At 37.7% G+C, this 14,835-nt stretch overlaps 1 protein-coding gene across 1 annotated transcript in view; it reads right to left on the bottom strand.

Annotated features, from left to right (window-relative positions):
• Window positions 1–14,835, bottom strand: part of slc15a4 (solute carrier family 15 member 4) — a 98,633-nt gene that overhangs the window by 77,931 nt on the left and 5,867 nt on the right. The window contains exons 3-4 of the mRNA XM_022670490.2: window positions 4,833–5,122; window positions 437–578 (exon numbers count right to left, since the gene is read on the bottom strand). Of these exons, the coding sequence (XP_022526211.1) occupies window positions 437–578; window positions 4,833–5,122 (432 nt within the window). The remainder of the gene's footprint in view (window positions 1–436; window positions 579–4,832; window positions 5,123–14,835) is intronic.

Here is a 14,835-nt window from a genome sequence, read left to right on the forward strand (position 1 = left end):
TTCTAGAGCTGAAGAGCTCCCTCTATTTATGCATTAGGGTAATACAATGCTAGCTGGCTGTTATTTACAGCATTATTGAATGTCTTGTAGCATGAAAACTTGTATAATAATAACAAAAAATATATGATTTATCTTGTAGCTCTTATGATGTAAACAGTATTTAATACACGTGTTTAATGTCTAAATGAGAGCTATTTCTATTCCAGGAGCAACTCCACAGTGTCTCATATTGATATTATTGTATTGTTATTGTTATTGTAAGCAATTCCCCACACAGTGTCAGATTTGAACACGTTTTTGCCACATTTTTAAAGCAATTCCAAATGTGTTTTTTATAAAGGAGAACCAAATGAAACAGGAACTTCCTCTGGCACACCACAAAGAAATTCCCTGTAAGGGCCACAGTGTCTGGGCGTGTGCGGCGTGTCTGACTGACCTGAAAGTAGACAGTCCAGTATGGAATGAGGGCCAGAAAGACGGGCAGGATCTTCATTAAAGATTTCACTTCATCCACTTTCTCCTCTGGGAATTTCCCTCCATACGTCACCTTCGCACCATCAAGCAGGCTGGGTTTGGGCCTGTAGAGGAAAAGAGGACGCACATTTTACCTCTCTCTTTTACCTCTATCTTCCTTTGTCAAGTATAAATGAAGAAAGAAAATAAAAGGTTTAGATGAGCGCTTTGCACATCTTGGCATTTTCTCAGTCAGGTAGAGTTACCTGTAATTGCTTTTAGTTAACAGCTGTGCTGAGCTTGAATAGCCCTATTTGAGTAATGTTCTAATCCATACTATGTTAAGAACTACTCAACTAAGTAAAGATACATTTAATCCAAATATTCCCAAATAGTATCTTTAAGTCTAGTCGCAATGATGATGAAAATATTACGATGAAACTGGCTCTCATCAGGACCACCCCAGGAAAGGAAGACCAAGAGTTACCTCTGTTACCAGTTACCAGCACCCCAGGAAAGAGCCCACCTATGTGCTAAGTAATTTTGGCTTGTTTAACATACAAATACATAAATAAAATGCAATATATTGATAATAACTAATACTTATGGATGCACCAAAACTAAAACTTGTCCAAAACTGAACAAAATGAAACAGTTGGCTGAAGGCCAAACACTGAACACCAAACACGTTTTCTTGCAGGTTTTCATTCAATTTTACCCCTTTTTTATCTACTGCATTATTAAACAGCCTAACTGTTTTTTTCTTGCTTTTCAAAGAACTATAATTTCAAAAATGATTAAACATGGAACATTTTTCCCATCCCAGCAGACATACCAATAAAGCACAATGTGACTTCAAAAAATGAAAAACATTATTTTCCCCCAGTTAAAATACAGTTAAAAAATAAAATGTCTACGTACAAAGAGCACCTCACTCATTTTTGGTTGTGATTAAATTCTATTATCAAAAAAGTCTACAAAAAAAAAAATGATTGGACCTTGACCTGAACCCAAATGGAAATTGTGATTTGAGGTGGTTTGGGGTGAGCTGGAGCTTCACAGCGTGAAGGAAAAGCAGCAGCTATTGTTCAGCACCTCCAGAAACTCCATCATTAAGACGCTGAGGAAACTATTCCAGGTGAATCTCCCTCATAAAGAGACTGAGATTAAAATACCAAGAGTGTGCAAATCTCTGCTCAAAGATAAATGTGGCTACTGAGAAGAATCTAAGGTATAAAACATATTCTGGTTTGTTTAATACTGTTTAAACATGCATGTGTTCCTGTGTAGCTTTAATATAGTCTTTAATATTAAATTTACCATGTGAAAACCATAAGAAAGAAAGAAAACATTAAATGAGAAGATATGTGTCCAGACCTTTGACTGGTACTGTATTTATATCATTATAATGAAACTTCATTCATACGTATATACAAAAAAAAAAAACACCTCTCTTCAAAAGCGCCTAAATCTCCTGAATGATGTGCTACGCATAATAAGCTGTGATTTACATTATTACTCTTAATGAATAAGTGACTATAATGGCCAGACGCTTCAGTGACTTCAATGAGGAAGATAACTGTGGAGGGTTTTCTGGTCATTCTAGCCTGACAGGAGCGTCCTAATGACCGTCAGAGTCTTTCAACTTCTCCTCCACGATAAGACAATTATCTCCTCCTGTGGGGGTCTTTACTTTAAACTCCAAGGAGGAAAGAAACCTTGTTCGAAAGTCTCGTAAGCCTTATCTAAGGGTGGCTGAGAGAGAGTGAGAGAGTGAAGAAGTGAAGAAGAGAGAGAGAGAGAGAGAGAGAAAGGTCCTCTTAATAAGGAATTCTCACTTGAAGAGCTGAAGGATTTGTCCAACTTCACAAAAAAAATCAGTGTCAAAGGTTTCATTCGTTCTTTTTTCCACAGCGATTGTTCTGCTTTGATTCAAAGCGGCGGAGCGGCACTTGAGAGTAACGCTTCTTGGCGGCTGAGTCGTGACGAACAGCACGGCCACATTAGAGGCAGACAGGAGAGGCAGATCAAAGAGACGGATGGAAAATGAGGGATAAAATCAGCGCCTGGCAGAACCTTCTCAACCACACAGCTGACGAGCATACCAAACACTCTACCCAATCAGCTGGGCTCGATAACAACAATGCCACTCATTGTCTGAAAGGGTTAAACCGTCTCACTTAATGACAATAACTCATTTAGTCCTTTCATTTTTTTTTTATTCTGCACCTCCACTAATGAAAACCTTGCAAACCAATCACATGTCCCACTCATTAGAGCCCTTTGTGAAGTCGTTGTGAATAACAGAGAGCTGTTATTAGCACTGAAGGCTATTATAGTTCAATATGTTAATTAAATCATTACATTAATTATTGTAATTTAAAGTTAAAGTTATCAAAAACTGAGAAGACATTTAGACATCGATAAGAAGAATGATTCTCTAGTTCAGACTAATGAACTTTTTAGAGCAAAAGTGCCCTATAAAGTTTATTCTATTCACACAGTCAGGAAGTGTTGGAGGCACACAATAATGCTCTACGATGCGTAGTTGACTGTAAGCCAATACAGAAAGTACAAGGGGCAGTGCATTATGCTTAAGAATGTTTATATGATGCACACACTCATTATGACAGACCATAACTCATTATAAGATGTGTAGAGGGCGCTCTATAACACAATGTTCAATTGATTTAAACGCTTATTCTGACAAACTGTACTACACTATAGAAAGTGTAGAATGTAAGCCACATGGTCTTTCTGTCTGACAGACTGTAATACTTTGCAGAAAGTTTTACAGAAAGCTCTTTAATGATCTATAATGCTCATGTGATTGACATACCCATTCTGACAAACTGTAATACGCTGTAAAAGGTCTAGGGGGCACTCTATAATGCTCTATAAGGTTCATATGAGCAACACACTTATTCTGACTGACTGCAATGCACTACAGAAAGTGTAGAGGGCACTCTATAATGCATTATAAATGTTCATATGATTTACATGCTCATTCTGACAAAATGTAATAAACTATAGAAGGTCTAGGGGGCACTCTATAATTCTCTATAAGGTTTACATGAGTCACACACTTACTCTGACTGCAATGCATTACAGGAAGTGTGGGGTTTGATGTATGATGTTTATATGATCCACATAATCATTCTGTCTGACAGACTGTAATACACTAAAGGAAGTGTAGGGGGAGCTCTATAATCATCTATAAGGCTGATGTGATTGACACGCCAATTCTGACAAACTGTAATAAACTATAGGTCTAGGGGGCACTCTATAATGCTCTATAAGGTTCATATGAGCCTCACACTAATTCTGACTGATTGCAATGCAAGTGTAGAGGGCGCTCTATAATGCATTATAAATGTTCATATGATTTACATGCTCATTCTGACAAAATGTAATAAACTATAGAAGGTCTGGGGGCACTCTATAATTCTCTATAAGGTTTACATGAGTCACACACTCACTATGACTGACTGCAATGCATTACAGGAAGTGTAGTGTTTGCTGTATAATGTTTATATGATCCACACGGTCATTCTGTTTGACAGACTGTAATACACTACAGGAAGTGTAGGGGGAGCTCTATGATCTAGAAGGCTCATATGATTGACACGCCTATTTTAACAAACTGTAATACACTATAGAAGGTCTAAGGGGCAATCTATAATGCCATATATGGTTCAAATGAGCCACACAATTATTCTGACTGACTGCAAAGTACTACAGGAAGCGTAGGGGGAGCTTCATAATGATCTATAAGGCTCAGGTGATTGACACATCTATTCTGACAAACTGTAATAAACTATAGAAGGTCTAGGGGCACTCTAAAATGCTGTATATAGTTTGTATGAGCCACACACTTATTTTAAATGACTGCAATGCACTACAGGAAGTGTAAAGGTCTTTCTATAAAGCATTATAAAAGTTCATATGCTTTACATGCTCATTCTGACAAAGTGTAATAAACTATAGAAGGTCTAGGGGGCACTCCATAATGCTCTAAAAGGTAAATATAAACCACACTTCTTCTGACTGCAATGCACTACATGAAATGTAGGGGTTCTATAATCTATAAGGCTCATATGATTGATACGCCCATTCTGACAAACTGTAATACACTATAAAAGAGCACTATATAATGCTCTGAAAGGTTCATATTATCCACACCTTATTCTGACAGACAGTAATGCACTACAGGATACATAGGGGGCACTATATAAAGTTCTATACACTTCATGTGATCCACATGTTCTTTCTAGTAGATTGTAATACACTAAGGGAAGTGTAGGGGGTGCTCTTTAATGCCCCATAATGTTAATTTAACCCCCAACCATGTGGAAAGGAGGTTTTTAGATGAGTCTTACCTAAGCAGGTGAGGTTCGCTGGGTCCCCCACAGCAGGCCGAGCCCACAATCTTAAACATGTCGGTGAAGGCGCTGCCATCCGCAGGTTTGGTGATGAAGACGGTGCGTCCCAGCAGGAAGACCAGCAGGGACACACCCAGGCACACGGCAGGGATGATGTAACCCAGCCAAAAGTTCATATTTTGCTGGATGTAGGCGATGACCCCCAAAGACATGATGGCCCCAAGGTTAATGCACCAGTAAAACCAGTTGAAGAAGCGTCGCGTTGCTTCAGGACCACGATCCTTAACCTGTGGGAACAGAGAGAAGTCATTCTGACAACTGTAAACACTATATGAAGCACATGGGTGCCTTATAATACTCTGTAATGATGATATGATACATAATTAATACAGAGTATCTCACAAAAGAGTGCCCTTAGACCGCTGGACCACTCGTTGGAATTTAAAAAAATCATTAATAAAAATAATGTCACAGTACATGTTCAGAATTCACCTCCTCAGTGCCTGAGGCACTCACACAGCCCCAGACGATGACGCTACCACCACCATGCTTGACTGTAAGCTAAAGGACAGTTGTCTTCGTACTCCTCACCAGGACACTACCACACACGCTGGACACCATCTGAGACAAACAAGTTTATCTTGCTCTCGCTGTACCACAGAATATAGTTCCAGTAACTCATGCTCTTGGACTGACTCATGTCTTCAACTGCAACTGTCTGCAGGCTTTCTTGTGTGTCAGCCTCAGAAGAGGCTACCTTCTAGAACAGTGGTATGCAGACAGAGTTGATATTGTTTTTGAATTGTGTGTCAGTGTATGGTCCGAGCACGGCAGGGTGCTCTCACACTTCTTCAAGCCCTGCAGCAATGCTGGCAGCACTTTACAAAGTCAACCTCTGTATACAATGCAGAAAAGTAGAAGTGCCCTATAGTGCCTTAAAATGTTCATATGATCCCCTCACTACTGATTCTGACAGACTTGTGATTAGTGATGGTTGATGTCCCCAAGGCATAATTAGACAATGTCTTCTGAAAAATCTCCATCTTTAAGACAAAGAATTTCATCTTTTCATCTATTCTACTGTTTAAACAGCAACCAGCAGGCCTCCCTTTGATACAATTACAGCCTTAGTGTTGAATCCATAAAACACAATCACTACACTTTCCATGAAGTGATGAAGTTAAATAACACCCAAAACCCACATTTCTCAGAAGGCATTCTCCATTCATCTCTGATCCTTGAAAGCCATCTACAAATTCCTCTCAGTTCCCACACATCAATAGTACTTGTATGGGCTACAGCACGATCATTCACAAACCGCCCGCAGGCTAGGGGGAAAAAAGAAAAAGGAAATCAAATGAAAGTCAGACGACACAAGAGAAATCTAATCAAAGTCACCACAGATCCGACTAATTAAAGCATACATTATTCAGTAACGACAGCAGATTTCAGAAGGTTTAATGCGGCCTGTCAGCCCAAACAAAAGCGGCAGCGGGCAAATCTGTCCATCAAACACTAACTGTCGAAAAACAGCTGTCAGTTTTATTTCCTCTGTTAGGGTGAAGACACGCCACGCCACACCACACCACAGAGGAAATATATCGAGAAATGCAAAGGAGTTTCAACCAAGACCCTACTAAACAAGCAGCTTCATTAATTAGATATTAAAAGGTTAAATAGAACATCTCTGTATATAATATTTATTGTCCGAATAACACTGGAGAAATAGCCTATTAAGGTCTATAAATGTTCATATGATCCATAAATTGATTCTGACAGACTGGAATGCAATACAGAAAACATATATATATGCTCTTAAATGCTTTATATTGGCCATATGAGTCATACACACTTTCTGACAGATTGCAAAACACTACAGGAAGCATAGGCGGCACTATTTAACACTATGATCCAATCCCTTATTTCATTCGTACCCTACCCCATGTTTTTGAATGTAACCCTTTCCCATTGGAACAGAGTGATTTTTCCACCTAAATTGAGACCACCCTTCAGGCACCTCATACAGATATATAGTAGTGGAGCGTTTAAGTTCAGAAACCTAGCTGCTGGTTAACAAGTTAACTTTAGTTAACTTCAGGGCGGACTTGCATGTCTATAGAAATGTTTCCATTCCACCTTAAATGCTGCAGCCTCTGCCATCTGTTGCACCATTTAAGGAAGTACAGGAAAGTTTGCTAGCTAGAAAGCTACTGAGATGAACTACAAGTGATATTTTTATGAAAAAAAATGGCCATAAAACATTAAACTACACATTACAATATGGCAGTATAGTGGTTATCGAAATTTCATCAAGGAGTGAAATAGGATTGGGCCTATATATTATTCTATATTGTTACAAGACACACACTGACATGCTGAACTACAATACAGGAAACGCAAGGGGGAGCTTTATAATTCTCTATAATGTTCATACGATTAATATGGTTCCATTCTTCTTAAGAGACCACAGAAGGAATAAGTGGTGTTTTTTAATGCTTTATGATAATCATAAGATCCGCAATGTTATTCTGGTAGACTGTAATTCACTAAAGAAAGCATAGTGGCTACTGCAGAATAACCACAATGTTCATATGATCCACACATTTATTCTGACAAACTACAATAAGCTTTAAAGTAGCTTTAAAGTCTTTATTAGAAAACTGTTTGAATGTGTGATAGGTCTGCAGTTAGCACCAAGCCAATTAGTCTACATAAACTTTTATTATGCTTGTAGCTCCAGTGCAAGACCAAATAAGAGAACTCCAGACTTGTCTGGGCTTTTAAACATACCTTAGCTGATCGACCACAAGTGAAAAGGGAGTTTTCAAGTGAAGAAAACGACTTTGTGACCAATAGCGGGAACGCAAATTTGGTTCCAAGCCATCTGTGGTTGGGGTCAATGAAAGTCCAATTAGCTGAGCTGTTTTTTTTTTTTTTTTTGAGATAAAAAAAATGACTTCCTGCCTCCCTGTGCAGTCAGAGTGATATTAGCTAATCTTGGACATTTGAAAGCTCTTATTTGCAGATTTGAGCAGTCATTCTCCTATCTTGTATTTTTCCCCAAAATTGTCAATGTTCATTATAATCTGGTGGACTGTATGTATGATTGCTTTCCAATCAGGTTGTAAGGAGCAGTAAAGCCACTCTGCTCAAGTACAGGGTTATACAGAAGTTTCAGTTTAGTTCTCCAACAGCTAGAACAACATTAGCATTAGCCACTAACTGCGCTAAGCGCTAGCTCTTTTGCCATTCAGAGGTGAGTATTATCGGCCAGTACCCTGCTGCTAACCCCGGATAGCACTGCTGGAGCAGTAGTAGCATCAGTAGCTAACTGCGCTAAACGCTAGCTCTTTCGCTGTTCACAGGTGAGTATATCGGCCTGTAGCCTGCATGTTTACCATGTTAAAAAAGCTATGTGGGACGAATCGCTAGCTAATATACCCTGGCTTACCGGAACACTCAGGGTTCCTCAGTGTAGCACTGTCTTAGCTTACTGAAAATAAATGGAAATGCTTTACTCACCCACACAAACAGTTTTCAGGAGAGACATTTGTGTAGATTAACATGCATTGCTTGTTTGACTTAAAATATATATATATATTTTTTTTAGAATTACAGTTTTGTTTATTTAACTTAGCTTAATTTTTTACACTGGGTGGCGAGATCTGCCTAATTAGAAGGAAAATTAGGCAACACCGCTGTTCTTTACTAGTGTCTCATAATGTGCCTTATAATCCACTGCGCCTTATGTATGAAAATAGACCAGAAAATAGACGTTAACTAATGTAAGTCAGATGGGTTTTTCTACCTGTGCTGTTTGGAATCCAGTCAAGGCTAAAGTGAAGCTGTCCTCTAGAGGCTGATTAGTTAATTTGCTGCAGGTGTCTAAAGCTCCATTAGGTTTGGGGTTATGTTCCTTGGCTCCTTAGTTGCCCAACCCCCAGCTCCTCTGCTTTGTGTCAGTAGCATGGTGGAACGGACACTAGGGGAAGCTCTAACAGCTTCACTGCAGCACAACTCACACGGCTACCCAAAGCGAAGCCTGAGGTGTTACTTAAATAATCAGCCTTGATCTGAATTTAATGATATGGGTGGGAAAGTAAATACAATTGGCAATATAGTGTACTGTATTATACTGACTATAAGGCACACTGTATTTATTATAAGGCGTACTATCAAGCTGGTCTTTTTTTAATTCATAAGGCGCACCGGATTATAAGGTGCATTTTAAGTGACAATCATAAATGGGTTAATAAACAAGGGTTTTGCAATGTTTACCTTCTAATTCAGCAGGTCTTGCTGCTTTGGGAAACTGGATGTTAATCTACACAGATTTCTCTTCTGAAAACTGTTGATTTAGGTGAGTTAAGCACTTCCATTTATTTATAGTAAGCTTAGATTTGCAATATTTTCAACAGCGTGGTTAGAAGCAGCACTAGCCGTGTCTGTAACGCCTAGCGCTAGTAAATGCACTGAGGAACCCTAAATTCTGCAGGAAACCAGGGTGCTATCAGTTAGCGGTTCGCCCCACATAGCTTGTTGTAACACAGTAAATGCATAGGCTAAAGTTCGACAGAGCTAGCACAGTGGTTAGCGGCTAATGCTGCTTAGTGCTGGAAAAACTTCACTAAAATTCCTTTATAACACTGTACTTCAGTGGAGTGGATTTACTGCTCTTTACAACCTGACTGTTAGAATTCATACATAAGGCGCACCTTAAATAAAATCCAGGAAATGCTGAGAAAATGCTGAGTATATTAACAAATTTTATTATGATATACTATTGCTGTATTGCCCCCCCTATAACTGTGGATACTTTCTTTTTGGGCATGCAGTATCTAAACTTATTAAAGTGTAATCAGGTATATCTAAAAGAAACAAATAGTGCATGTGTAAAAACAGTGACCTTATTAAATATAAAAGAGCTTGAGAATAACCCAAGATCTTTTTTTTATGTCCTACTGCTGTGATGTCAGGACTCAACAGATCAAGAAAGTTGCAAAAAGTGTTTTTAACAACATAACAATAAAAACTGTCTTTATAGAGAGGAAAAGGCTTTTAAAAATCATAAAGCTTAAAGATCAATATACTTAAAGCATCATCACCACACAGGCTGCGCATCATTAAACCTTTACTGTGTGTTGTGCTGTTCCATCTAGCCTGCCCTGGTCCACTCAGGGCCAAAGTATCAGCTGTTTCCAGGCATTACTGAGGAACACATGACAGTTGGAACCGAGACAACAATACACACCTCCAAACCATGTGACTGTTAAGTGACCATAATAAGTGAAGCAGCACATAACCACCTTCTCCTGCAGTGAACCACATACTGAGCTTTCCTTCCCTAAACAAACAGTAGGCACACTCTATCCATTCAGCGCACACTACACACACTGATCTGAATGAACCACTGAAGCATTACACACACTGCAATGAATGAACTGGCTTCAAATGTGTCCATTATTTTAACATGAATAAAATACTTTACATTACAATTTTGTTTTAACATAAGATGCTAGTTTAAAATGTTATGCTAACAAGTTAACAAACATCAACAATAGTATAGTGTGCATTTAGCCACGCCCACACTGTGGAGGGAAAGTACAGTTCGTCATCATTAGGTTGGAAAAAAGAAGAAATCCATCAGAGAGATAGTGAAAATATTAGAAGTGGCCAAAGCATAGTAAACAAAGCAAAGTGGTGAGCTCAGGAACTCAAAAAGCCCTGGACATTCACGGAAGACAACAGTAGTCCTTTCCATAATTAATAAAAAGCCATTTACAACATCCACCCAAGTAAAGAACACTCTTCAGGAAGAAGGTTTATTAGTATCATTAAAAGAAGACCAATGGCACTGGGTCACTAGTGATTGTTGAGCAGACAGAAGCATTAGGTTAGATTTGTGAAGTGTAGTGATTTTTTTTCTGCTCAGGTTCAACCAAATGCAGCGAGGTTAATTGGACATCACTGAACAATGCAGACTTTTTTTTTTTTTAGGCAAAGAAGAGGAATATTCTGTAGAGGTCGAATATTCTGAATAATCACTAGGTCTCAACCCGACTGGAATGCATTTCACATGCTTAAGACAAAACTAAAGGTAGAAAGATCTACAAACAAGCAAGAGACCTGAAGACGCCTGCAGTAAAGACCTGACAAAGCATCATAAAGGAGGAAACCCAGTGTTTGGTGTCAGTGTTAGTGGGTTCCAGATTCAGGGAGTTACTGCAAATTATTTACACTTTTCTCAACACTACCTCAAAAGTTTTTTTAATGAACATTTTATTTATGGTAAAGTTCATTTGTCCACTTACTTCTGAGTCCCTGAAATAATGAAGTTTTATAGAAAAATGGTTGTAATTCCTAAACCCTTCTTAGGATATTTTTGTCCAACTGCATGAAATAAACCTGAAATACTACACTTTAATTCCACCTCAGTTGTTTTATTTCAAATCCAGTGTGGTGCCATACAGAGGCTAAATCATGAAGATTATATCACTGTCCAAATATATATTGGCCTAACTGTATTTAGTATATATCTTTACCTATTCTCAAATGGAAGGGCATAAGGACAGACTGGTGTCAACACTTTATTTTAAAGCTGTTTAAAGACACTGTGAGCTGCAATTTCCCCATTCAATTCTATTCAAAATGTTCTACAAAAAATGTTTTTTTTCCCCCCACAGGGAGCTGGGTTTTCCCTGAAGATGCAAAGCACTCTGTCTCTATAAAAAGCCTCTATGCTACCCTTAGCTGCGTAACAGAACTAAATTTAATATTTACCCACACTATACACACTAAAATGATTTTGTAAACTGTTAAATAAACTTAAAATATAAGGTGTAGGACTATTTTATGCTATGTATTTGTGAAAGCATTAATACTGTTGCTAATTAAGTGTTATACCAGTAGTATGTCTAGTTTTGTCTATTTACCTCAGCTTTGATTAGCGTAGCATTTAAAACTGGAAGCTAGAAAATTACATCTGTGCTAGTAACAATTTGGAAAATTACTGTGGAAAATGTAGCTTAATTTACATTTTAACAGCACAGGTCAGTAAATGTTACACTTGAAATATACTGTGTTCTATTTTTGGCCACAAACCTATTATTAATCTAGTAAGAAAGAACAGAATTGTGATTGTAATCTGAACTGTACTGTCTAAATACATCTGTACAAGCTAAAGTCAATATAAAGATCATTTTTGTTCTGTTCATAAAGAACTTTTTAAACAATTTAAAGAGCAAATAACAGATTTTTTTTTATGAAACAATTACTATAATAGTTGTATTTAGAAAGTGTTAAAAGTGATAAAGCAACACTCTCCCCAGGCTGGGAGAGGGAAGTAGCTCCAAGTCAACGTCACACACATTTCGGTCTTGTGACAGCGCTGGAGTTTTCTGGCTGCGATTCTAAATCGGAGTCAAAGTAGCTCAGAAATCTGTGGTATGTGCCTCGTCACCGAATACATGAAGTGAAAGCAGCCTGAGCTCACTTTTCACTGTTCTCCTTCCACATGTTACAAAACTACTGTAGAAACTCCAAACATAAGTGTATTTTAAGTAATTAGGAGTAAAGGTAAATAAAAATCCCCCCCGAGGCTGGAGGTCATGCCCCAGCTTACAGCAAAAGGAAATATGAAATGCAAAACAGATTAAACCAAGCAAAATGCACAGTATTAGAAAAACGTGTACATTCTCATGCAAACTGACCACCCGGCCAAACTCCGGACAGATTTATGTGGAATTATACACATTAACTGAGCAGACGGTCAACTGAGCACAGAAAGACTGTAGACAAAGCTATGGAAATAGTTCAGCTGTGGTGAATAAAGGGGAATAATTGCATAAAATCTGTTGTTGTTTTTTTTTTCTCATATTTTGAATAATAAAAAAAAATGCTTAATATTTGGGAACAAGTATGCAAATCAAGCCATATCCAAGTGTTTAAGCACGCATGCTGAAATAACATGTATTGTTGAGAAAAGTGTAAATAATTAACATCAAATATTTGTTGATTTACATTTATAACAGCATATAAACATTACAGAGAATACACAAAAGTGTTTTTATACCATTAAAACAGTTTGGGAAATCATCTCTTCATTTCTTTTTCATCATCTTAATACAAGTATACTACCAACCACTCAAGAAACCACAGCAACCAACAAGCTAAATGCTAACAAACACTATGTAATACTGCAATAAATGCAAACAAACATGCCAAAAAACGAGAGAGTACACGGAATCCAGTATATTTCAGGTACTTTAAAGAACCCAAGCTTATTTCCCATCATTTCCTTAACCAGTTTCTCAGGACCACTGGATATTCCTGTTTTTTTCACACTGACCAGTTTCCTGTGTAGTTACCAAACAGTATTCTTTATGGTTTAATTATACCACAGTTAGTTCCGACCCTGCAATGTGATTGGCTGAGAGGTGTTCTATGAGTGCCGTTATCAGCCGGTAATGGACTGTAACCGAAGCTCTCCATGTAATACTCCACTACATACAGGTAACTTGGCCACGATACAGCGCTTACCAGCCAAATAGCACATCTACAAACAGAGCAGCAATGGAACTATTTTAACTCGCTGAGTGTTCATAACCAATCACATTGTATTTTCTTTTACTCTTTACTCAAAATCTTTCAATAAACAGCGATAATGGAACTGTGGTATAGTCACAATAAATAAGCTTCAGGTTCATGCTATAACGTGTAATATTGGCACTGCAGTGCTGATCTACGACCACAGCACAGCGGTGCCAATATTACACAATATAGCACTCCCTTTTGTGTATTATTGTTTAAATAGGTCACAGAATATAAGAGGTTAATGTTCCAGCCATTGCAAAGATATACCCAATTCAAAAAAATATGAGCTGATTAGAAAAATTAAGTAATTTATGTAAAGTGTTAATACTGGGCTTCCTCTAAAAGGACGGTGCCTATTTTTAAAATTACTCTCATGCTAAAAAACATTATCTTAATTTTTGCTTTTACTCATTTTAAAATAAAATTACTCAGTAGTAATCTTACATTGACTTTTATTGAAAGAAAGTTAAGAGTTAAGTTTTTTTTTCGTCTCCTGTTAAAGTGCCATTTTGTTGACACAAGGTTTTTGCTTGACAGTGACAATATAAGAGAGGAGGAGCTCTGGTTTATAGATGAGTCCAGGAAAACTCGAGGTGAAGGTGGAATGTCAGTCAACCTGTTTAAAGGTTCTCTACGTAACAGATCAACATCAATGGCACCAGGTCAGGTTTACTCACTGCTTTCTGCAAACTTCCCTAAACATTTACTAAGACATTCACACTGTTAACACAGCAATTGACCCATTTACCGATGAACAGAATTACACAGGCAAGAAGCAGGGCTGTTTTTTTACATCACAGAAATGACACACTTTTTTAAAGAGATGCTGTAAACGTGCACCCTGAAGATGTGATTAAAATGAGATTGGGCTTTAACTGGAATCAGGTGTGTAAGGGTCATTAGTTCATAAAGTATGTTAAAATGCATTTTTCCCCTGCATGGATCCTAAATAAACATAATAACTAATTATGCACCAAAACTATTTTTTCTGAACGAACCCGAAATGCAAGCTGAAAACCAGACCCATTTTTTCACAAGGTATAACTTATTGTGTCTTTTCACTTATAAAAAAAAAAAAAAATAATTGGCATTAATATTTTTGGTTGCTGAAGAGGCCTAAAAAGCAAAAACAGCCGGAATCTTCAAATTGTTAATATATGGCAAGGAGAGTTGCTTTGGTGGTTGCTATGATGTTTCAAAGAGTTCAATGTGACATGGATAAGGTATCTGTTGTGGCTTTTTGGAATATACTATGGTGTTTCATGTGGCTCCTAAGGTATTACCAGTTTACTAGTTTTATATTGACATAATAGAGGTGCACTAAACATTTCCCGACATTGTTTTACATTCTACCATTTGTTTATGTGATGAGGAAAACTGTACCACATGAAATATCACAGCAACCACC

Source organism: Astyanax mexicanus, chromosome 12 (genome assembly GCF_023375975.1).
Source record: "Astyanax mexicanus isolate ESR-SI-001 chromosome 12, AstMex3_surface, whole genome shotgun sequence".
Classification (NCBI taxonomy): domain Eukaryota; kingdom Metazoa; phylum Chordata; class Actinopteri; order Characiformes; family Acestrorhamphidae; genus Astyanax; species Astyanax mexicanus.